This window comes from Amblyomma maculatum, chromosome 1, assembly GCF_055883805.1.
Source record: "Amblyomma maculatum isolate TAMU_Amacu chromosome 1, ASM5588380v1, whole genome shotgun sequence".
NCBI lineage: Eukaryota > Metazoa > Arthropoda > Arachnida > Ixodida > Ixodidae > Amblyomma > Amblyomma maculatum.
The window spans coordinates 119,928,073-119,952,139 of record NC_139344.1 but is presented as its reverse complement, the minus strand read 5'-3'; the positions used below and the strand labels follow the sequence as shown (position 1 = coordinate 119,952,139).

Genomic DNA, 24,067 nt, shown 5'->3' with positions numbered 1-24,067 from the left:
AATATCGCTATGTTGGGATCAAGTGTTGAGATGTGTCGTGACGTTAACTTGAAATTACTGTTTCCTTTTTGCAGATCATATTCCTGCATCATTTGTGGTTGATTATGGTGAGTTCTTGCTTGCTTTGTAAACAGCTATGTTGATGGGCTTGGGTTTTAAAAGCAACCTCTTTCTTTTTTGTTGGTACAGTGAAAGCTCGTTAATTCGAACCTCGGTAATTCGAATTTTCGGATAATTCGAACTACACTACTTGGTCCGGCCAAGCTCCGTAGAGATCTGTGTATAAAATGCCCGTTAATTCGAACGCGGGTCGGTTTCGCTATGGATAATTCGAACTACGCGCCGCCGCGTCTGGGCGGCTTGGCGCACATCACGCGGGAAAAAAAGGGGGGGGGGGGGGTAAAGAAACACCTCCGTGATCCGCAGGCATAATTAGAGGCTGCGCACGTCCAAACCGGGGACAGAATAAGGAACCAAGTAAAACCATGGAAGAGTGGGTAAAACTTAAATGGCGCCATGACCGGCGTGGCGGCAGGCGGCGTTGAAGGGAGGGGACGCGGCCGCGGCAAGGTAAGTGCATGGCCGCGCGGCGGCAGCTGCCTGCTCTCGCTTCTGCGCAACCTCTGTAGCTCGCAACTAAATACTCGTTAATTCCAACCCTGTTAATTTGGAAATAGGGATAAGTACTGTCGGCGCGGACCCAGCCAATGCCCATAAAAGGCTATGATCTGGGACGGGCACTATGGGTTAAACTTTTTTTTTTTTTTTTTTTTGCGATAGCCATCCATCCTTAATCCATCAGTCGTCAACGGAAGCACGCGAGTCAGCCGCGTTCATGACGCCAGCTTTTAGCACCGTTCGCTCCGATGATTAGAGTGGCAGTAGACGGGGCGCCCGCCCAAGTCGCTCATAGCATGATAAAGCAAACGTACTGAAAAGGAGGCGAAACAAAGGGACGCGCTAACGACTGGCGCGCCTTTATTATTATTTTTTTTTCTTTCAGATTCGTAAGCACAAATCGGGGCTGGGTGGGTTCATTATGCCAGCGAGTTCCTTACGCGACTAAATACGGTACATTTACCGTAGTACAAACGGTTTTGGCCAGTTTTTTCGAGGCCATTCGATAATTCGAACATCGGATAATTCGAACATTTTTCCCGGTCCCGTGAAGTTCGAATTAACGAGCTTTTACTGTATAGGTGTTTATGGGAAATGTGCAAAGAATGCGATATGAGAGATGTAATTGTAACTGTTGAAAGAAGTTTCAGTTCTTAAATATGTTGATTAGCTTTTTTTGCCCAAGGTGTGAACTGCTTCTTTTCTGGTGATTGCAGAATTCAGTTTGCGTTTCTGCTGTCAGTATTAAGTAAACAGTTACACGTCCAGTCCATCAAATTTTTGTTTACAGATGTTTTGCTTGATTGGACTGTTGCACTGTGAAGAAGTAACCACAGCAAAGCACTGTCGCTACTTCCTTGCTCGTTATGCTTAACTCCGCAGGCATGGCGTGCACATACAAATTAGGCTATATTTTCTGATAAAACTTCTCATGTAGTTGCAGAAACATCTCAGGATCGTGAAAATGAAGCAATCCAGATATTTTTTTGCTGATTTTTGGCCCCAAAGAGCAGTGTTTCCTCCTAAACATCTTTAAGCATATTTTATAGCTATCAAGCCAGACCTAGAAATTTGGGGGGATCGACCAAAACTGGGAATTTTCCACAATTGAATTACACTGTTATAAGAGACGCATGAAAATGGTTTGGTTGGTTTTCCTATGCTTGCTATGTTAACAACATTGCATACAAAAGACATGGTTACTAGAGACACTCTGTTTCTAAGGGCAATTTTTGCAGGTCTCTAAAGTAACTTCACTATTTAGAGGAGAGACAATTCGGGTGTGCCCATGCAACGCAGCTGACAAGTACGAACTCGTATGTGCGGCAGTTTAGATTTCCTTATCTAAATTCTGTTCCATATCAGTGTCCTGTTTTGTTGCAATATGTCAGGAACCAAGGAGTGCCTCCTCTTGACTGGGAAGTCTAAATGTCCCTGTTTCAGTCAAACAGGAATGTGATGGCAGTGGCTGAAACGATGGGGACATTTTGGTTTCCCAGTCAAGAGGAGGCACTCCTTCTTGGTTCCTCACATGTTGCAACAAAACAGGACACTGAAATGGAACAGAATTTAGATAACGAAATCTAAACTGTCACACATACGAGTTGGTAAGAATTTTTGGTTACGAGAGACACCTTTTTTTGGGTCCCCTTGTAGCGAGGTTTTACTGTATCGAGTCTTCTGTATCTGGTGCTTGAATCCACTGCATAGAGCGGCGTGCACTGTTGAGTGCGTTGAAAACAGTCATGCTTGTGATCACAAAAGAGAGAGCGCTTTTCTTTTGCGATCGATGTCCAAAGTAGCAGAACTGAGAAAAGCAACGTCGCATGTGACCATCTGCCATTCCTTGCGAGCATTGACACTGCTGTCGATGCCATTATCACAATGTTCAGTCTTACAAGGAGCGTTAGTGTGTCAGTTTAAGCACCTTGGCCTCAACAATGGCCTCCAAGGAGTTGATTGCCTTGGGTGCCTGTGCCTCTGGGTGCAATAGAAAAGGCAAGGCTATCTTCGCTTGTGGTCTGTCTGCTAGGGAGGAACCACCTTGGTACACTGCCTAGTTGCTTTTGTGCACTTGGAGGAAAGCTGTTAGTGGTGTATACTGTTTTTTTTTTTTTTTAAGCAGCAAAGTGAAGTGATTAAAACTTTTTTTTTAACCAATTTTTGGCAATTTTTAATGTACCTAGCAAGTAAAGCATAGAAATGTCTTGGAATTGACCGGAAGTAATTATCCATGTTGTATCTGCTGTATCTTCTGCATATGTGCCTGAATGCACTGCAGGTAGGGGCGTGGTTGTAGCACAGTTGTTAACATGACTATGGCGTGTTTTCCTGTATGTGGTGCAGCACTGCCTCCTTTAACAGAAGGGGGTGATTACTCTTAGCAGGGCATCTAGCTATTTACTGAACCATGGAATAGTTTTGTTTGGACAGTGTGATTACTTGTGCGTGGCCTCTGTAAACTGCGGTGGGCTGTTTCAAATGACGTCATAGTTCGGTGTCTGGAGCAGGCATTAGTCGTTTTTCACATTACAGTGCGAGTGGTATCAGGGGAAAGTTACTGTTTGCAAAGACGCACTTGCCTGTGCACATTACCTTGAACTAGAGTGTGTGCAACATAATTGCTTCTAATGTTAAGGCAATTTCTCAAATGTTTCTCTGCCAACTGAAGTGACTGGGACTGCTAGGAACTGTCCACTCTAAAAACATTGGGCCAACACTGTTCCCACTTAGAATTAATAATTCTCTCTAGCCCTACCATTCACTATCTGCCCCAGTTAGCTCGATAAGTAGGGCAATGGTCTAGTCAAGTCCTGAATTTAAACTCCGGACCTGGACAAATTATTTTTCAACTGCAGTGTTTTTGTGAAAGGTATATGTTTTCTTCGTAACAGTATGGATGCTCTTGGGTAAATTCTAGTTTGTTCTGGATATGTTGACTTGCTGCATGTATTGAACACTGAAAGAATTCTCTTGAAAATCCGAAGCTAAAAGTATAGCACTTCTGAGCATGTTTATCAAATGGCCATAAGCGAAATATCTGGTACAATCAAAGTTAGTTAATTCGAACTGCACTGCTTAGTCTGTCCAAGCTCCATGAAGTCTATGTATAAACTCCGTTAATTGGAACACTGATCTGTTCAGTCGTACAGTAGAATCTCAATGATACGAATTCCAAAGGAGCACGCAAAATGTGCGCATGATCCAAAACAAGTTAACTTCCACATGGGAATGAATTGAATATGAACCAAACTTTATTATGGTGAACTACTTGAGGCCGAAAAAGTCCGTAATGCTTGTCTGCACTTTTTTGGCGTTGATGTCGTGGACAAGCCCCGCCTGAAAGGCATAAAACCATGCAGCGGTTTCGTTGCTCACGCTGCTGGCACTTACGGTGTGACGCAAAATGTCCAAAGCGTGAAGAGTATCTGCCGTTGACGGCGGCTGATCACACTTGTTGTCAGCGTCATTTTCGCAATCATCCGCTTCATTGACCAAGTCTTCAATAGACCTCAGCTCATAGGTTGCGACGTTGTTGTCCGCGGTAACGAAGTCCCGAGCCGAAGCTTCAGTTTCCAGATTGTCTCAGCCATCAATCGTGAAGTCTTCATCTGGCTCTTGACAATCTCCTACCGAAGCCGCATCAAGTCCGATGGCAACTCCGCACTTTCTAAAACAATTCGAGATTGTGTCTGAACTTACACTATCCCGCGACATGGCTAGAAAGTGCAAAGCATCTAAGAGACTGATCCGCAAGTTTGCTTCTTTACGGTCAATTTTCGCCGGCAGACGCCTCACTAGAAGTCCTTTGAAATGATGTTTTACATTTCTAATTATCCCAGTGTCCGGTGGCTGAAGATGGTTGGTAGTGTTTGCCGGCAGGAACCTGACTTTCACGTTATTGAATGTCATTTCCTTTGGGTGGGCAGAGCACTGGTCCACAAAAGGCAAAATTTTCCGGTTTCTTGACGCGATTTTCCGATCAAGGCTTGTCAAGAACTCGCGGAAAAAATCTCCAGTCATCCACTCCTTTCGGTTACCTTTGTAAAAGACAGGCAAACGCTCTGCCATTTAGAAACACCTCCGTTTCTTCGACTTACCGATGACTGTAAGCTGGAGTTTCTCGGATCCATCCGAGTTGCAGCAAACGAGTACTCATTGCATTTCTGGTCGCCCTGGCATGCCTGGCCTTTTACGCACAACCTTCTTTCTAGTTGAAGGTTGAAAAAGAGGCTCGCCTCGTCGGCATTAATTATGGCGCGTGGCGCGTACTCCGAAATCATTGCCAACAGCGTGTTCAGCCGCTCATTTACAGCTGACTGGTCCACTTTCTTCCCTTCACCTGAGACGACCCGGCAGCCATCCCCGAGACGCTTGGAAATTTTCAATTCCAAGCGAAAGCGCGACGATGTCCGCTTTTTCATGCAGCACCTTGCTGTCAGCAGAACCTCTTCCAGCTTGACATGGGTCGCTATTTTAGCCTGCTTCACGTTCACACCGTAGTGCTGCACAGTCTTCAAGATGACATCTCACTGCCCAACAATGGTGCAGGGCGTCGACGGTGCCAACCCTAGCTTTTTTGCCAAGTCTACACGCTTCTTAGGGTTTTCGTCAACCCTCTTCAGCACATCAAGCTTTTTCTTAAAAGAAAGGGCTTTACACTTCTGCGACATTTCGGCAGCAGTGAACGCTTGAGTCTTTCTAACGTTTGGGCAGTTCACGGCACAGCGAAGGACAGAAAGAAGCGGTGAGTGGAGAACTACTGCAGCAACAGCCAGCGTCACAGGCCTCTTGGGAACAGCCGGCGAGACGTTTCGATAGACCAATGAGTGCCAGCAAATGAGTGATGTACACGACTAGGCACGTGCCTCGCCTTGGCCGTCCTTGTCTAGTGCTAGTCTGTTTGCTACGAAGGGAGGGGGGGGGGGGTTGGAGAGGCAGCGGCCGCGGTGGGTACTCTCCCCCTGTGAGCTCTGCGCTGAGTGGCTCGGTGGCTTTGTGCGTTTGTACAACGTTCTTACCATTCGCTCTCCACCCTCTTGAGGCTAGCCGCGCCGGCTCGCTCGCATGCGCCACTGGTTTGCAAGTTCGTATCAACCGCTGCGGGTTCAGAAACGCTTTGTATCACCCCGAATCTTAACGTACTCTATGCATTGTAGTCCGTTCAAAGCATTCTTAATTTCGTATCATCCCAAAATTCATATCAGCCGTAATCGTATCGAGATTCTACTGTATATAATTTGAGCTTGTACAGACTGAGTAATCCAGTTCAAATTAACAAACTTTAATGCACCAGATATTTCATTAATGGGCGTCTGATAAACATGCTCATAAGTGGTATACTTTTGCTTGGGATTTTGAAGGAGATTCTTCGGCTGTTCAGTACATGCAACAACTCAATATATCCATGATTGACTAGCACTTACTCAAGAGCATCCATACTATTACAAAAAATATATATACTGTCCACAGAAGCTGCTGTTAAAAAATGTGTCCAGGTCTGGAGTTGAAATCATAGGCAAGGCTGCAACATCACTTTCTCACTATAGGACGACATACTTACGAGGCTGTGTAAAACCAAACTGGCATCATGACCAGCATGGCGGCTGGCGGTGCCGCAGGGCAGGAGTGGGGCCTTGGCAATGACTGCCTGCTCTCTGTCCCGTATCATATCCAAGGCACGCAAGTTAACGGTCATCAATTTGACCCCCGTTAATTTGGAAGCACAGATAAGCCTTACGCAGAGTGGTCCTAGCTAATGCCTATATAAGGTATCAGATGGGTACTGCGGTGTTTGCACTGGTTAAGCCATACCAGTTTGATTATCAAAATAAAATAGCACTCCTCATAGCTGAGCTGCATGTTTCAAAGTTGACCATTAGTGTCTGACATACATGCTCATCATGGCATGACGAAACATGAATAGTCTAGTCTGATAATAGGCAGGCTACATTTGAATCTTGATATCTGTGTTGTGTAATGCACTCTTATTGCATTCTTTGTGTAAACTTTTGCATTGTGTAACTATAAGTGAGGATTTGTGCCTTGTAGCTGTGTATCACTACCCTTTACTCACAATTTCTCAAGTCTGGTTAGATGAATACACCTTCTGTAGCTGTCTTCTTTCATGTGTGTTGTGTTCGGGCTTGGGTGCATTGTGGAAAACTTTCAGACCACAGTGAGCGCATGTTTTTTGTTTACTTGCATATGCAGAGTCTAGAGACCTGTGTGATGTGAAGCTGAGTTCCTTTGCCGACGGTGTCACCATAGCCGATGTGAAGGCCCTCTGCAAAGATGCTGTGGAAGTACGAGAGAAGCATAGGGGCAAGAAGCTCATGTAAGTGACAGATTTTTTGATACTGGGTTCAAAAAACTAAAACACAGCAGGTGATATGACTGCTTTGGAGCTTTCTGTGTCATGCGCCTCGAATGGCAGAAATAGAGGCTGGAAATCACAGCAGTTCATAAAATGTTTACGTTTGCCTAATAACAGGCCTCAATATTTGTTGTTCTTGCAAAGAGCGAGTAGTAACATGGCTATAATGCTTTGTTACATTGCAAAAACAGCAAATTTTAAAATCTTGTATTGCAGGAGTGAATGCGACAGCGGTGACTTTCATCGTGGGGGCAAAAGCTCGGTCAGTCTACATTGGATACGCGGTGCTTGCTGTGTTTTCAAGCATAATTCCAGATATTCTGGCAAAATGTGGTGCAGTTGCTTACGCTGGAAGGCACAAGAAAATGGCAGAGCACCGGTTTTCACGAGTTTCTTGCGATCGGATAGAAATGAAAGCGAAGGCCAGTGGCTTGAAGCTTAACAGTTCAGTAGACCCTTCATCGACAGGTCGCCTTCATGGCTAACTTTAGTTTTACTTCTTCATTGAAACTTGATCAGTCGTTTGCTGCTCTTAATCCTTGTGGTCGCTCTGACCGTGCGACGAATAGTGCAAGAATAAACTCCTGGAGCCAGATCCAGCGACGGTTCCACTCAGGAACTGGTTCCTTTCGCCACTCCTAGTTGGCTGCCTGTCATGTCCGGCGTGCTGCGAAACTTCGGAGGCAGCTCCACGTTTTTCGTCTGCGTCACGGGGTGTGGCCACTGCTCCGAAAGGAAGTCTTGTTGACCAGCGCAGGAGCCTCGCTGAGTTCATTCTCTTCGAGAGGGAACCGCTCTGGGGTTGATGTTTGTCAACATGGTGCCGCGTATACCTCCTCATGGCGGTACTCGAGAGGCGGCTCGCTAGTGGGTTTTTTTTTTATTGCAAAAGCAATACTGCCCACAGTTCGAGCCGTCAGCGTGGCCCGGCGGTGACCATCTTTGACCTTAGACGACACCCGTAAGAGACTCCAAGCTGGCAGGAGCTGCCAACTTGGGTCTTTCGTTTCACATGGGACGGTTATGTCAGAATCAGCCTGCCAGGACCCTGGCATTCACATTACTCCTAGAGTCCAATAAGGCGTGTTCATACGGCTTGGTTAAAGAGGGGCTTTATATGTGGGCTGGCAGAAGCTGCCTACTTGGGTCTCTTGTTTCACATGGGACGCTGAATCAGCGTGCCAGGACTTTGGCATTTTGTTACCCCTCTAGGCCACTAAGGCACATTCATACTGCTTGGGTAAAGCGGGGCTTTATGTGAGGGCTGGGGAAGAATTAGAAGAATGCTCGGTCACCCGCAGCTGTTGCTTTCGCCTAATATTCGATTCAGCAGCGTTGAACTCTTCTAATTTTTTTTCCCTGTGGCACCAACGCTTTAGGCTGATGAATTAAGGCAGTAGGGCAGGCTGTGTTTTTTATAATTTATTGCCTGGCATTAACTGACCTCAAGATACATACATCGAAATACATTGCAGAAGAAAATAACGCGCCAGCTCGTACATGTATGGCTAAGACTATGTGTCGATCGTGAAGGGAAGTGGGGACGAAGGGGTAGGCCAGGCTACCGTCAGAAGTGAAGGTGCCCTACGCACTTGGTCGCTACTTTGTGATTGGGAGCTCTTTGTCAACAGCAGTGCGACCATTTGAATCCTGCAGGGGTAGAGACAAATAATTTGCGTCCGTAAGTGTGCTGGCTGGGTTTTCTTCCCCTTCTAAATCAGTGGAAGGGGAGCAAACGGTAGCCGACTGGATCGAGTGCGGTCAGCTACCCTGCGTTATTGGCTGCGTCTTACATTGACAGCTATTCACGACAGCTATTCACGATAAGGCTGAGGGCACTGCCCCGCTGCATAGGTAGGCGGTTGCGCCGCACGGTGCTCGTATCAAGAAGCTCGCTCATACCCGTGACGGTGTCAGCAACTCCTCGGTCATATAGCTAGCATGATTCAGATTGCATCACTGCGGGCATCTAGGACCTAGTTATTAGGATATTTGCCATACTGTGCAAAAGACAGAACTTATAAAAACATCACTCTGCACTAGGAAGCAGATGCTGGCGCGCGTGCAACACCATCTAGCGGCGGAAAAGGTACTTGTGAGCCAAGAAAATTGCTCGGCAGTTGTTAACAGGAAGTCAAGTGAAATGGCAATTTCCAAGTCGCTGTGGTGCGCAGCCGGTGCGACGAGGACTGCATTACGTTTCATTTCCTGTGTCAATTTGTACGATTCCAGTTATGTACAAACTACACAGTATGAATTAAGGAGTAAACCAACAAGAAGCGGCACTCCTAGATGTATATGCTGAGCCTGCTGGTGCTTATCGCGATGAGGAATACTGACCTCAAATACCTCGCGCACCTGGTACAGTGAAAGCTCGTTAATTCACAACTCATTAATTCGAAATTTTGGATAATTCAAAATAGTCATCGTGGTCCGGTCCGCAGTGCATAGAAGTCTATGCGCGTAACAGCTCGTTAATTCACTCAAAAATTGGCGCCGCCACCCATAATTCGAACTGCACGCCGCCAAGCGGCGCTGTTAAAAACCATCGTTGGAAGCTTTCACGGCAGAACGATACATGGCACAACCATCGGGGCGCCGCTAGGGTGCTGGAACAAGTACTAAACAGTCTTTCCTGCCGCGACTCCTTCGAGGAACGACGTTTTAGTGTTATCGACCACGGTTTCGTGTTGCATTTCGTGAGCCCTCGTTTTGCACGCCGCTTGTTGTGAGCTTGTGTTCGCGTGGGAAATACTGTGCCAAGACGGTGAAGGAGAAAGTGGCTATTTTACGCGAGGTGGATGAACGGAAGGCCAGCAAAGTGGAAATCGCGAAAAAGACGGGATTCCACCAAGCACGTTGTCGACGTACGTCCGAAATAGGAAGGCCATCGAGGATGCCTATGAAGCAGAAGATTTCGCCAGCAACAGAAAAAGGCTTCGGTTAGCCAAGTATCCGGAAATTGAGACCGCTGTGATCACATGGGTGAAAGAAATGAGAAGCGCTGACATTCCACTGAGCGGCCCAATTATCATGGCGAAGGCGGCCGATTTCGCCCTGCACTTGAATGTGGAAGATTTTGTCGCCTCCGAAGGATGGTTTCACCGCTTTAGAGACAGACATAATCTTGTCTTCCGGGTGTTGTCTGGAGAAGCCAAAGAAGTGGATGCAGAAACTTGTGCCACGTGGCGAAGCGGTGCTCTGCAGCAGTACTTAGAAAGCTACTCGGCACATGATATATTCAATGCTGATGAGACGGCTTTGTTTTATAAGCTCCAGCCCGACAGAACAGTAACATTTAAAGGGGACAGCTGCGCTGGCGGCAAGCGAAGCAAAGAGCGGATTACTGTTCTGGTCGCCGCTAATATGACCGGGACGGAGAAGGTCCCTCTTTTTGTTGTCGGCAAGGCACATAAGCCTTGCCGACAACACATAAGAACATTAGGACGCTGCCGACGGAATACTCCGCCAACAGCAAGGCGTGGATGACGGGCGAATTGTTTAAAAAATGGCTCTTGAAATTCGATCGGAGGATGAAGCTAGGGAAGCGTCAAGTTCTCCTCATTGTGGATAACTGCTCGGCACACAAAGTCGACGCCGAGCTGAAAGCCACAAGGCTCGTCTTTTTGCCCGCCAACACGACTGCGGCCTTGCAGCCGATGGATCAGGGGGTGATCAGAAACATCAAATGTTTCTATAGGCGCCACATGATCGAGCGCATGACTTTGTGCACTGGAAACCAGAAGACCAGCACCATCACATTGCTCACAGCAATGCACATGTTGGTGCGTGCATGGGAGCAGGTCACGCCGTCCACAATTGCAAACTGCTTCCACCACTGTGGCTTTGCTGCCGGAAGTATGAAAGAAAGTGGCGACGATGGGAGTCCGGAGCCTCTGCCTGCGGCTGTGCGTGCTGTGCTGCAGGACGTCAGTTTTGATGATTACGTTGGAGTAGACAGCGATGCAGCAGTGTGCGGTACCCTAAGTGATGAGGACATTGTCGCTGAAATTGTTGGGGAGCAGTCTGTCCCAGAAGAGGCAGAAGACGAGGACGACGACGAGGAGCAAGAGCCCGTGCGTCCATCCGCGGCAGAAGTTATAGGAGCGCTGAATGTCGCGCGCCTTTTCTTCAGCTTTGAAGAGGGGGAAGAAGACTCCCTGCGTCGCATTCGCATGCTAGAAGACCGAGTGAGTACGGTAGCCCTCAGAGAGAAGAAGCAGAAGATGATAACAGACTTTTTTGCTAAATAAATGTTTTTCGTGCCCTCCGGGCATCAAACGCCTTCATTTTTGCTCACTTTCATTAGTTCGAATTTTGGTTAATTCGAACTGGCCTGGCGGCCCCGTGGAATTTGAATTAACGAGCTTTTACTGTATATTGAAGTGGCTGAGCAGGGTGAGTGCAACTTTCGTTGGAAGCTTATTGAAAACATTTGCATTTGCGCTCGTGCATTTCTCTTATAAAGCCAAGAGAGCATAAAAGATAGTTTTCGAGAAACTTTATGGACTTAGGTTCTGGGTAATATACTATGTTCTCTATTGAGTGATACATGTCATTCACAGCGAACGATATTGTGTTACAGTTATACCTTAAGGGGAGATGCTCCTCGAAAACATTTTTTTCTTAATATTGATGCTAGGTGAATGAAAATTGCACCACTTATAGAGATTGATCTCCTCTTTCTAAATATGCTTTTAGTTTTAAAATAGCTTAATGTTTTTATATTCTAAATGCCATGCATAAGTGAAAAACAATGCATGTTTGTGCAGCTGCTGTACACAGCAGCAAGCATGGTAGGGCAGAGCCAACTAGTTCTTCTTGTCCCCAACACTCCACTGAGTGCAAATAAGCAACATAGCAACAATCCCTTGGCATGCAATGTTTTGAGACAATTTTATATCTGGTGCCTTGTTTTTAGTGGCTAGCACCAGATAATTTTTTAAATTTGCATGCCCAAAAATACTGCTGATTGCATTTAAGGGGGGACGAGGGTCTTAAAACTAACTTTTTTAGTTATGGCTAGAATCTCACGAAACTTTGCACACAGATGTGGTTTTCTCTCCTGATTTCAAAAATGTAATTACAATTGAGCTGGTGGTATTAGATCAAAAGTTATCTAACAAAGTCAAGAGCATAATTAGTGAATTTCTTACGCAGCTTTAATGAACTTTCTCATTGCATTTCGTTGCTTTTAATTACATAGATTGATAGCCAAAGTCTTCCCATACCCGATGACATCCTTCGTTTTCCTCAAAAAGACATGTCATTCTCACATATTATGGTGAGAGTAAAAGACTGCATTATTTGAAACGAACTCATTAAGCTAATCTCAAATTGACATTTATCCATTGCCTAAACTAAAAAACTAAAAATGTCATCGGGTACTTCATTTCTCTCTGAAGAAAATGGTACCAAAGTTATTTGTGTGAACTAAAAAGAAGTTATCAAAACCCTGCGTAAGACTGTAGAGATCGACCAAAAATATGAAACTGAGAAAACGGCATTTGAAGTTTGACCACATATTATAACTTGAACAATCAGTAGCCTCACTGTGATATTTCTCACCAAAAATGGCATGCTCTTCCCATTTCCAAAACTGTCTTTGGATTTTGAATATGTCAACTAAAACTGAAACTATCACCAATACCCCATGGCCAAGGTAGTGTATGCCATTAGGAAATCAGCAAAATTTTTTGACATGCAATATTATTTTATTGGCAATTTGAAAAAATCTCGATAGAGTGATGTAAGTGTTGGATCACCCCCTGATCTTTTCAATATGACTGCAGTGGTGCTAAATTTGTCATTGTCACTCGGCGACAATGTAGAGAAAAAGCACAGTAAGGCTGAATGCAGTGTCCAGAAACAGCACTGAGAAAAACGTATTTGCATTTTGAGACAACCTTTAACTTTTGCTACACTGCAGCTATGGTAATATAAATGGAATCGTTGAGGCTTTGTTCTTTATGAGGAAGGCTATATACTAAACATATAACAGTACCCTCCCCAAATACTGGTAAAAGCTTGCCACAAAGTCTAAATATACCGCCACTAGAACCAGCGGGAGAAGCTTTATTTACAACTTCATATGCCTGTGGTAGTGCCCTTCAAGGCAAACAGATACTCAAAATTGCGATAAAACGGTCTTGCACTATTAATAAACCTGCACAAAGTTTAAGGCTGAAGCACAGCGGCATACTGAAATGACCTAATAAATTGGCTAATGTTGCAGAATGAAACTTTGCTACTTTGCTACTTTGCTGTACAGCGCATGCAGGGCCGCACGCCGAGTCCCTTGCTGGAGCTAAAGTTCGAACTTTCACACCCCTTGAGCGCAGCGACGCGATTACTTAGACAATGTGAAAAAAAAAAAAAAAAAAAAAAAAAAAAAAAAAAAAAAAAAAAACGAAGCCGTCCGCGGAAAATGAACGCGGGCAACGGCGCGATGACAGGCTCGCCCGTCGTCGACGCGATAAAAAAGCAACGAAGTGGTAGCGTCGGTGAGGACCATGAGTATCAGCTGAACAGTTAAATATATCGATGCTATCTTTGATGCCTCTGAACCGCTCGCAAACGATTATATGCCGCCGGACGTGCTGCAGCTAGGTCGAGCACACGCCGCGCGACCCTGGCAGCGCGCCGCCGCACTCGTTCTTCGACGCGCACTCGCTAGGCGCTTCCGTTTTCAATACACTCCTGATACGGCTACGTCTACCGAGCTACGTCTAAAGACCAGCACCGGCTGCGGGAACGACTGATAACGATCGCGAAAACGCATCATAAACGAGCGAAGCAGCAGCCGCGACGAAGAACGTTAAAAACAAACAAACAAAAAAAATGGCGTCAGTCGCGCTGGCCAATGGGAAGCGCGAGACGAGGGGCTCGCTTCGCTAGCGCGCGCTCCAGCCAATCAACGGACCGGAAACGGCTTTCGGAAAACCCGCGACGGTGGTCGTTCTGTTTGAGCGACGTCATTTGGAGATGTCGCAAAATGCGCACAAAGAAACAAGCTTCAAAACAAGTCCAAGATGGCGGCGGCCAGCCGGCTGCTTCACCCGCGGCGCGCGCGGGAAGTTCGAACAATTTTCACCCCTTTTTTGGCCACTTCGAGGCTCCCGTGGCGTTTTAAAAGTCGATTTTACCGCATTTCCCGATCGAATTCAGTGTTGATATTTTGAAGGCTAGTGCTCAAAGGTACAGACATTCCGAAAATGCATTTTTCTCAAAATCAATTTTTCGCCCATTTTTGACCAGTTTAAGACCCGCGTCCCCCCTTAAACCTAGATACTTGCATTCTATACATCCTAAATATTATGCATGCCAAATTTGGTGTTGATTGAACTAAAATAACGACATAAAATATTGTGCACAAAACTCATATTCGGCCCAAAATACGAATTCGAGAAAAATGCGATTTAAAGATACAAAAGCTGTAGCAGCACTATCTGCATGAAAATTGCACACAATGCAGGCCAGGGTATTATGATACAGTGCACAGTTTTAGAATTCACCAGCATCATATGTTGCTCCCACAGTGACATTGTGAGCAGCATTCTCAAGGCGTGCTTTCTTGGCTATTTAGTGATGCTGAGACCTTGCTTCTGTCAGCCACTGCTTTGTAACCACAAGGTGCACATTTTTTGTTATGGCATTAAACTCCTTATGGTGCACTTGTTTCGGCAAACCAAGAACCACACAAAATCGGGAAAGTTGATTGTATCCAGCACCAATAACGAGCGCCGCAACCCCTGCATTGACGTTCACGGCAAAAATCTCCCTCGGGCTGGCTGAAGGGCGTCGTCCACCGGAGCTGCACACCGCGCACGACTACGACACAACGGACGTGGCACACGCTACACTGCTGCAACGCAGCTCTAGAAACGACGAGAGTCCTTTTCACTTCTTGGCCAACTCGCGAACGGAAAGTTAGCAGCGTCCGCGCTCCCGACATGCTGCTCGCTCGCCAGTGCGTTCGCGGCACCGATCTCGCCGATAAAGGCACTCGCCGTACTAGGTCTCCTCAACGCTCGAAGATCCTTATCTTCTTATCCAATGCACTGACAAAATCGTCTAAGCTGTCACTGAAACTTCAGTGCCCAGCCGGCTTCGAGCTGTCAAAAGTGTCGCCTCCGCCGAGGTTAGGCCTAGCTTCCGCGGACGTCTCCACTGCACGCCGTTTCACTTTGCCGGTGACTTCCCTTGAACGCGTGGTTTGATCGGTACTTTCGACACCGAAAGTCACGTTTCTTCTCGGATTCTATCGCAGCGACGAGCACGAAGATGCATGAAATTTTGAAAACACACCGAAAGAAAACTAGCGGGCCAGCGTGACAGCGAGCTACGCGTCGCATGAAGAGCAGACGAGCTATGGCCGCTTCCCACACTGACAGCCAATGGCGTGGTCGAAATCGCACCACGTGATTTAAATGGCCAGTGAAAATGCTAGGTTTGGGCGGCGAAACTCTTTTTTTATTACTTGCTGGGGGTTTGTGAAGCGGCAAAGCCAGCTTTAGGGAGAAAAAGCGTAGGCCTGCCGCCTTGCAAAATTTCAGTGGCGTGCGACGCCGCGATTTGACGCGTCACGCGCTTGAACATGGGTCGTATCTGCCCCTTCTTTAGCCACCTTGCGTGCTTTAACAGACTTTTTAAATGATTTCGCGACTGTTTTCGGCTCTGATTTTTTTATATATTAAAGAGGAAGGATCAGTGTTGCTGAAACAGTCAAAATCACAAAAGTGATTTTTTTACTGAAAATCGCCGTTTTTCGACCCGCGTCTCCCCTTAAAAAAGTTATACAGTTAAAATCGGCACTTGAATCCGTTACATTTATTAACTTAACCTACAAAGTAAGTTCTTCCTCCGCAGTTTTGTTGGTTTCGCAATAGGTGACAGTATTTAAAAAAAATCCAACAAAAATCTGACGGTGGCACAAAAGTTTTTTAACGTAAACGAATGAAATTAAGGATATTTGTTTTGCATGTACTTTCATATTAAGTCTGACAACAGCTTAAAAAAGTTATACAGTTAAAATCGGCACTTGAATCCGTTACATTGAAATTTTGTTCCGTCGAAATTAGGCTCTTAACAGGCAAATAAAGTTCTTGAATGGTGTTGCTGGTGCGAAGCGCACACGGAAGAACTTTTATTTCTGGGTAAAATAGTTTGTCACTCTTTCTTTTGAGTCTTTGCATTCAACAATAGCATTGTGCACCATTCATAGGCCTACAACGACCGCATAGCCTTTTGCTTTCCTGTAGAGCTTGCGAAATGCCTCAGTAGGTCAATCATATCGACTACTTTTAGGGAGGTGGGGACTTCGTCACTCTTGTCCCGATTTTCCATTTCGCCGTCACTCTCACCTTGCAATTCCTGAACCACATCGTTCAGGGTGGATTCCGTGGTCACCTCTTCTGTTGCGAGGATACAGGAATCACCAAGAACGAAATCGTCGATCTCGACGCCCTCCGGCACAGCACCACCGCTGCGAAGGCACTCCCAAGACTCCTGAAGTGCGTGCGCTTCTGTTGTTTCAAGCGTGGTCAAACCATCTTCAGGTTGAGCTGCTGCGGACGCATCTGCTTCCAAGGACTGCTTTTTGAAAACAGTTTTCTATGATTGTCTTTGGCGGTACTTTCCAGGATGCTGACATCATCTCGAGTGCTTGAAACAAATCAAACCGTTCCAGCCGAATGTCGAGGAGCAGCTTGTCAATTAATCTTCGGTGATGGGCACATTTCAAACTGTTCATTATGCCCTGATCGAGCGGCTGGATGAGGGATGTGCAGTTGGATGGGATAAACTTCCAGTTCCACATGTGCAAGCTCCAAGTCGTCAACGTAACATGCGGTGCAGTTGTCGAGGTTGAGGCGCATGTGGCGTCCGGATTCTTTCATGTCCTCTTCAAGATCTTGCAGCCAACTGCAGAAAATACTGCGGGCCATCCATGCTTTTTTGTTCGATGTATAGAAAAGTGGTTTTTTTGCTGCACCCAACCACAAGTGGCAAGCGCTTGTCACTTCCATCCATGTTGGCTCAGTGATCCCTAGCTTGCTATGCTTGCCGCCGTGGCAACGATCTCCTTTCAAAGCCAGTGTGCGATTAGGCAGCGTCTGGTGGTAGACAATGCCATCTCGTCGGCGTTATAGATGTCTGCTGGATTGTAGCGCTCGGGGATATCTGGCACTGTGTTCGTAATCCAGGCAGCCGATTATGTTGTGTCAGCAGATGACGACTCATCACTAAGGTTTTGCCAACGATCGAGTGTCGAGCCTCAAACCTATGCAGCCAGCCACTGCTGGCCTGGACGTCGTCACGACCAAGCAGGCATGCGAAGTCCTTTGCTTTTTGTTGTAGGACCGTTTTGCGCCCCAGTTGACATGAACCACTTGAAACGACTTTATCTACGTCTTCATAGGTCGCTGCCTTCAGCCTTTTCCGCTGGCTTCTTGTTTCCTTTTTTAAGGAGTCGATGATGAATTCTTTGGAGCTCAAAATCGTGGAGAGCGAACTTTGTGGTATCCCAAAGTTTGTGGCGACATCTTTCTTCTTTTCGCCTTTTGCGACGGCATTCAGTATGCTGGCCTTCACTTCTAGAGAGAGCACTTTTTGTTTACCACTCATGCTGCTGGAACAAAGCTGCCAGACAAGCGTCACAACTACGACGAGGGCAGGTCATTAGTCACTCGACAATGCGACAACAAATGCACACGCGCTGCATGCCCATGTGCACTGCGAAAAAAATAGGCATAAACTGGGTAGGAAGCCTGCATGCTTCGCCACGGCACCTAAACTGGGCCGGTGCTCGTGCCGCCTAGTGGAGTTGCTCAACACCATGTTTGCCACATTTTTAAGCTCACTCGGCTCTGCTGCGCCAAGTTCGACCTACCTCGGCCGCACTGCGCTCTTTTTCAGGCTGCATGCGCTTTGATGGGGGCTTCTCTCAACCGCTCAGGCTCATGGTACACCTTTGTTCATGCATTGAGCCTTCAACTAAATTTCGCTACATTGAAAGTTCGGCGAAATTTACTTCGCTATAGGGGGGCTAAAAATACTTTGTGTGCTATGCACTCGAAGTTACAGCAACTGAACTACTTCGTTACATCGGGGGTGAATGTACTGCTCGAACAAGGTGTATTGAAAGTAAATATAAGTAATTGTGCTTATTACAAAGTTATATTTTCACATATAGCACAGTATTTGAAGCAATTTATGCAACTATATTCTTCCCAGTCACCAATGGTTACTGTTGGCCATGTTTGTTTACAAACTACAGTCGAACCCGGATATATCGAACTCGAAGGGGATTGCGAAATAGTTCGATATATAGATAATTCGATATACAAAAATCAGCTTGGGACAGGACTTACGATGCCAAAAAACAATACCGCATGTGTCGCGTAATCAACCCACTCGCATAATGAACCCACCCTCCACTTTTGCACCCGAGAATTTGATAAAAAAAATGTTAGGACCAGCTCGCTCACATGCAAGCGATTGAGCGATCTCAGCGACGAGCGGCAGCGACAGAGCGAAAAATTTCAAACTTGTTGGAACTGCATCCCTTTTGCCGCTCGAGCCACCGCGGCAGCTCAAAACAAGGTTTCTGTGTTGCTTCGGCAGAAATCGCGAGCGTTTTCGCTTGCATGTGGATGGCGCGCGTCACTCCGTTTCGGTCGTTGCATCCACAGCTCATTTCTTCGCAGCGTGCCAAGATGCTGCGCAGCGATAACGTCGGTCACTTTTATCTTTTTATAGCTCCTCCGGTGGCGGGGAGCGAACTTGGCAGAGTGCCTGTGATGGCTTGATTGCACAAGCCTGGTTCGATTTATCACGCGCTTGGGGCGGGCGTCATGATCGCAGCAGCAGACCGCGTGCTTCCGTTGATTCATACATGCAAAGATAAACGGCTCCCGCCAAAAAAAAAAAAAAGCCTGCCGCTTATTAACGTCCGCAGCCGCCATACCCTACGCCTACGTCGCGCGTACAGCACAACGATAAGAAAGGATGACTCTCACAAAAAAAAAGAAAAACAGAGAGAGCTGCCGCATCTTAACGTCCGCAGGCGCCATAGTCACATCAGCCGCTGCGCGCAGAGGGTTCGCAACACGCGCTGGAGAAAGCGTCCGACGTTTGTCTCAAAACGGGCTGAGGTGGCTGAAGGAGAGAGATAGCTCGGCAAAAGAATGGGCACCCCCACGCATATGGCTTGCAAACGTCATGTGTTGGCGCGCGGGAAACGATAACTGCAGATGCGCGCGCCTTTGGGGAATGGGCGCGGCGCTGTCCAGAACTGTCCCCTCTCATTCCTTCCGCGCGTGACTTGAAAACGTCGCGTGGCAAACGGCCAAGGGTGATGCGATCGTCTTCGGGAAGGCACACTTTCCAGTGCGTGGTCCGGAGTTCGATATATCGAACGACCGGTGAAATTGAGTTGGATATATGACGCGGCTTTCCTATGCTTTTACATGGGATTTTCAAGGGGATATTTTGTGAGTTCGATATATCCGGGTTCAATATCATCTGGTTCGACTGTACTCGTCGGCAAAGCATGTGTGGCTCGTGTGCTCATGGTTCGTAAACTCCAGCAGCGTTCTTCTTCACAGAGGACGAATGTCCAGCTTTGACAGCACTAAAGTCCCTAGAAGTATTTGCTAGTCTGCCGTCCGAGCGGGGTTCCCTACGGAACCGGTTGGCCGCTTCCCGAATGAAAGCACAGGGGGCGCTGCACACATTCGGAGCGTGGTCGCGTTGTGTACGTCGTGCTGTGGTGGTTGTGCCGTACACCACGTGCACTTCTTTTCGCCCGCTAGCCGGAATGCGCGCAAATTAGCTAGCATGTGTGCAAGCGTGCCTTTTTTATGGATGTGTGATCCCGTCATGTCCAGAAAACGGGGTAAGCGTGATAGCACGTGTTTCTTGCCCAGGTGCAAGAGCGGGTAGCGCTCGTGCGAGGTGAAATGCTCTCTCTTCAGGACACCGAAAGACGCAGGGAAGAGGCAAGAGTGGGAGCGCAACATCAAGCGCGGCGGCAAAGGCAATAACATTGTTTATTGCCTCAGCTAGGGCATAAAGGAATATGTAAAACGAAAATTAAAAGGCGTAATAAATGAAAAAAAATAGGTTGGCTGTGTTCTAATAATGTTCAAGAGAAAACGATAAGGCCCTGCCGATATTGTCGGCTTCAGTGGCGGGCAAACCCACAAGGGGTGAATATCTTCCTCATTATTTTGTGAGTTGCAGACAGGAAATCCTGGACGTTGATATAAATATCGGTATATATAAATATCTGAGGATCCGGATCGGGGTTGCCCTCACATTACTGTAACACGAACAAGCTAGTGTCGATGTTTGTGAGCGACACTTCAAACCCTGCTTTATTGAGCGAAGTTTTAGGACAGAGATTCCCTAGGATGTTACGCAACTCACGAAGGATACCATCTCAACACTGTTTCCTGACTTTCTAAAATACTTGTTGAAACCCCTGCCTCTCAAGAGAAAGGAGCGCAACTTGTACGAGCAAAAACAGTCAGCAGGGAGACCTGCAGAGAAAGAAAAAAAGCACACTGATCCTGAAGCATCAGTGGAGCCAGTTGAAGAATATAGCGATGGTGGATCGTGTGACGCGAGCCTGCTCCAGGAATGCAGACAGCTGCACGCCGCCGCCACTAAGGAGAAATGTCGATCTTTCTGATGTTGAGCAATTAACATTCGCATAGTGCCATAGGGTCCCTAGAAATATTGCTAGTCTCTCGTCCGCCGGCCGCGACGGAGGCGGCCGCTGAATGATCGCTGCGGTGAAGTGGAGTGCCACTGCCGACGGAGCAGACGACCCGTGCGCTTCAAAATGCATTTGTTGCATGCTCATTGTCAGGTGCCTTGTACATGCGATGCCACTCTTAAGTCTTTGATTTCAGTTTAGTCGTAACATTGAATTCGCAGCCGAGTTGTTGGCATAACCACAGATATGATTTTTTTTTTTTTTTTTTTTTTTCGTGAGCGAAGTTTTGCGCGCATGCCCCTGAGCCGATGTAGAAACGAAGCTGCTTTTTATACCCTATTATCCTGCTGAAGCTACCGCCGTGCCGTATTGTAATGAAGACTACTGAGGATTTTGTATTGCATAAATTTTGCGCTTGCATGGAGGACTATAGGGGAGCGCACCTGAAGTTTGCTCCCACTACACCAGCGCCGCCTCCTCCTCTGGCGGTCATTTCTGAACGACTGGTCGGGGACGTCGCCGGGGGAGCGCATTGAACCACCCACGTCCCGAGTGGTACGCGCGCTGCTCGTGCCGTTGGCACCCTCTCCTTCACTGTATGCACGCGCCGTCTCACTCGCAGGTGCACAAAAGAGATGTTGCTGGTCGCTGCGAGTCTGGCCGGCATTCCAAAGCGTTCAGAGAGGGAAAAAAAGGTTATTGTGTCCAGGGGTGCGGAATGGCCTCTCTTGGATCTTTTTATTAAAATCACACAACAGCACCATGCTTGCAGTGCCACAGAATGCTAGCCGTGCAAGTGCATTTGCCACTGCTTTTAAACTGCTGCTTTGGAGAGCATAGCCATGAATGCTAAAAAAATGTTCACGATGAAACTTCCTTGTCGCACAGTTTACGAGTACAGAGAAAGAGGAGACGCGCCCATAATTTTTTTGCCATGAACGGCCTCCAACTAGACCAGACTTCTATCCAGTTGAAAACGTATGACATTATTTATTGCAGAAACATTTATTTACCACGCTTTTGCACAGAATCGTAGCATTTGGTTTAGCATTTCTCCATTATTGTTATTTACTTACGAATGTTCACGCGGCCAAATGCAGTTTCGAAAAAAGAATTTTGAAGTCAAAACGTTTTTCATCCACATCAGTGAGCATTCGCTTATGATCGATGGCTCTGCAGATAGGTTGTCTTGAGGGTACGGGTGCGCTGTGATAGCATGAAATAAATAAGCAACCGCTTTTCTCTATGGAACTTATTAATCAAGCTTACGACATTTTTCTTTTAACCATAAGCGAGCAGTTGGTAGATATATTCGGTGAATGGTCTCGTCTTTCTCTTCAGCCTCGCATATCGCCTTCAGGACTTCTAATTTGCGTTAAAATAACGGTAATGTTCATTACTATTAGCACAAAAAATATCAAAATCCAATCTATTAAGTCAGTGAAGTTCCGTGCACCAAACTGAGCCATCGAATAAAATTTTGCATTGTGAAGATGACTATGTAAAAAATAGATTTACTTTCCACGTTGTAAACTGTTTTGCCACTTAATTGCTTGCGGTACTAAAAGCGCCGTTAACATAATGGCGTTTTCGTCAATTTGCCTCACGGAGAGGACATGATCCACAAGTTGTTTTTTTCGCGTTTGCGCTGAAAGATTTTTCTAATTCTCTGAAGAATGTGCATGCGTAAGCGCTCACGCACCCATGAGCAAGCATGCGACTGCATAAAAAGATCTGCAGCAGCTCAGCACGTGCAGAACTGACCCCTTTCAAGAGCCACAATTGCGCAGCTGTTCAATGGGAGGGGGAACCGGCCTGCCTGGTCAATTATCGGGACGCCGCCGAAGAGGGCGCTTTTCACTAGCGCTTGCAGCGCCCCCCTGCGAAGCTGCGGTCCTCTATACTAGACGCACATTCTAGGCTCCAAGGACCATGTGTGCGAGCAACAGAGCGCTGTCGCCGGCGTTTTCATTCACGCTATAGTTTCATCTTAACTTCTTCGGACGTTTAGCTAAGTTATAAAACGTATGTAAAACTAGAAACTTTCGGATGCATGCACAATTAAAGCACGCAAGATGGGAACCCGAGCCCTTTAAATCGCACCGCGCTTCAGGCAAACTGCTAATAGGCATTCTTTGGTGCTTAGGAAGCCTCCCTTCATCTGAGTATGCCATCACTTTTGCGTTTTGCAACCTCTAAAACATATTTTAACAGCCAGCTGTTGAGAGGAAGGGTACTAACACTTCTTTCAAATTCTGTCCTTGTTCATTTTCATTTTTCATTTCACCTAGAGCTTTTACCAGCTTTGCCGCCTTGTCCTTCGTACGACAGACTGCTCGAGACTTAAAAGTCTGTTTCTTAATTTTTTCTTCTTCTTGACAGGGTGTTCTGAGTTAACTTTCGCAAGTATTTGCAGGCTATATGCATGCTGCAGAAGAAATAATGGTACAGTTCGTCGCAAATTAAGTAACGCCCATTGTAGGAGGGAAAGGTCTTGGTAATAGGCTTCAATCCGCTGCCAGGACACAAGCTGAGTTTCGCAATGTCCTGAAGAAGATTAATTACCTCTTGTGCTAGATACTGCGCCTTTCCTTTCCTGTAAACAAATTATAATTATATGTAGCACTGCAACGAATGCAGAAGAGACTAACGATGGGAGGCAAATTATAGGATAGGAAGGGTGGGCTTTCACCATTCTCCTCTTCAGAAACATCTGAGAGACCCTCTAAGTTTTTACAAACATGACGCTTGTCTATAGTTAACATTTACGGCGAGCTGTGTATTCCAGTATGCTTAACATATGCTACCAGGGTGTCTAGCAACCAGGAAAACCGGGAATTGTCAGTGAAATTTTATGCACCAGGGAAAATGGCACAGTATATTCTGCAGTGTATTTCCATTTTAAGCTGGCCCACAGCAAGTGTGTTATTCATACAGTTTTTATTTTTTCTCTTGTGCTGAGCGTGCGGCCCGCGTTGCAAGGCGAGACGCGATATATTTGACGTCAGCTCATGATTGAGCTGCCACAATAGAAGAACCAATACGCACGGGAGTTGGGTACTTAATAAAATATGCGGAAGCGCTACAGTCAGAGTAATATGCGTCAAAAAGCAGGAATAATTGCGGCGGCCAGCGCGAAAGCGATCGGTGAGCTGAGCTACAGCTGAAGGTCTGTTGTGACACTCCAGCGGTTGATCGCTCACATCTTCACAATTTCGCCGCAGGTTCAGTGCCTCGTGTGTGCGATAAAATTGCTTAACACTTTCATGTCCACAATCACGAACTTGGTACTGGCATTACATTCTGCGATAACACCAAGGTGAAACTCTTGTTGGATCGCGGACTTTTCCAAC

At 46.5% G+C, this 24,067-nt stretch overlaps 1 protein-coding gene across 1 annotated transcript in view; it reads left to right on the top strand.

Moving 5' to 3' along the window:
* LOC146203722 (uncharacterized) overlaps positions 1-24,067 on the top strand; it is a 57,509-nt gene that overhangs the window by 17,109 nt on the left and 16,333 nt on the right. Inside the window, exons 5-6 of the mRNA XM_084588888.1 lie at positions 75-107; positions 6,832-6,955. Coding sequence (XP_084445014.1) covers positions 75-107; positions 6,832-6,955 — 157 coding nt within the window. The remainder of the gene's footprint in view (positions 1-74; positions 108-6,831; positions 6,956-24,067) is intronic.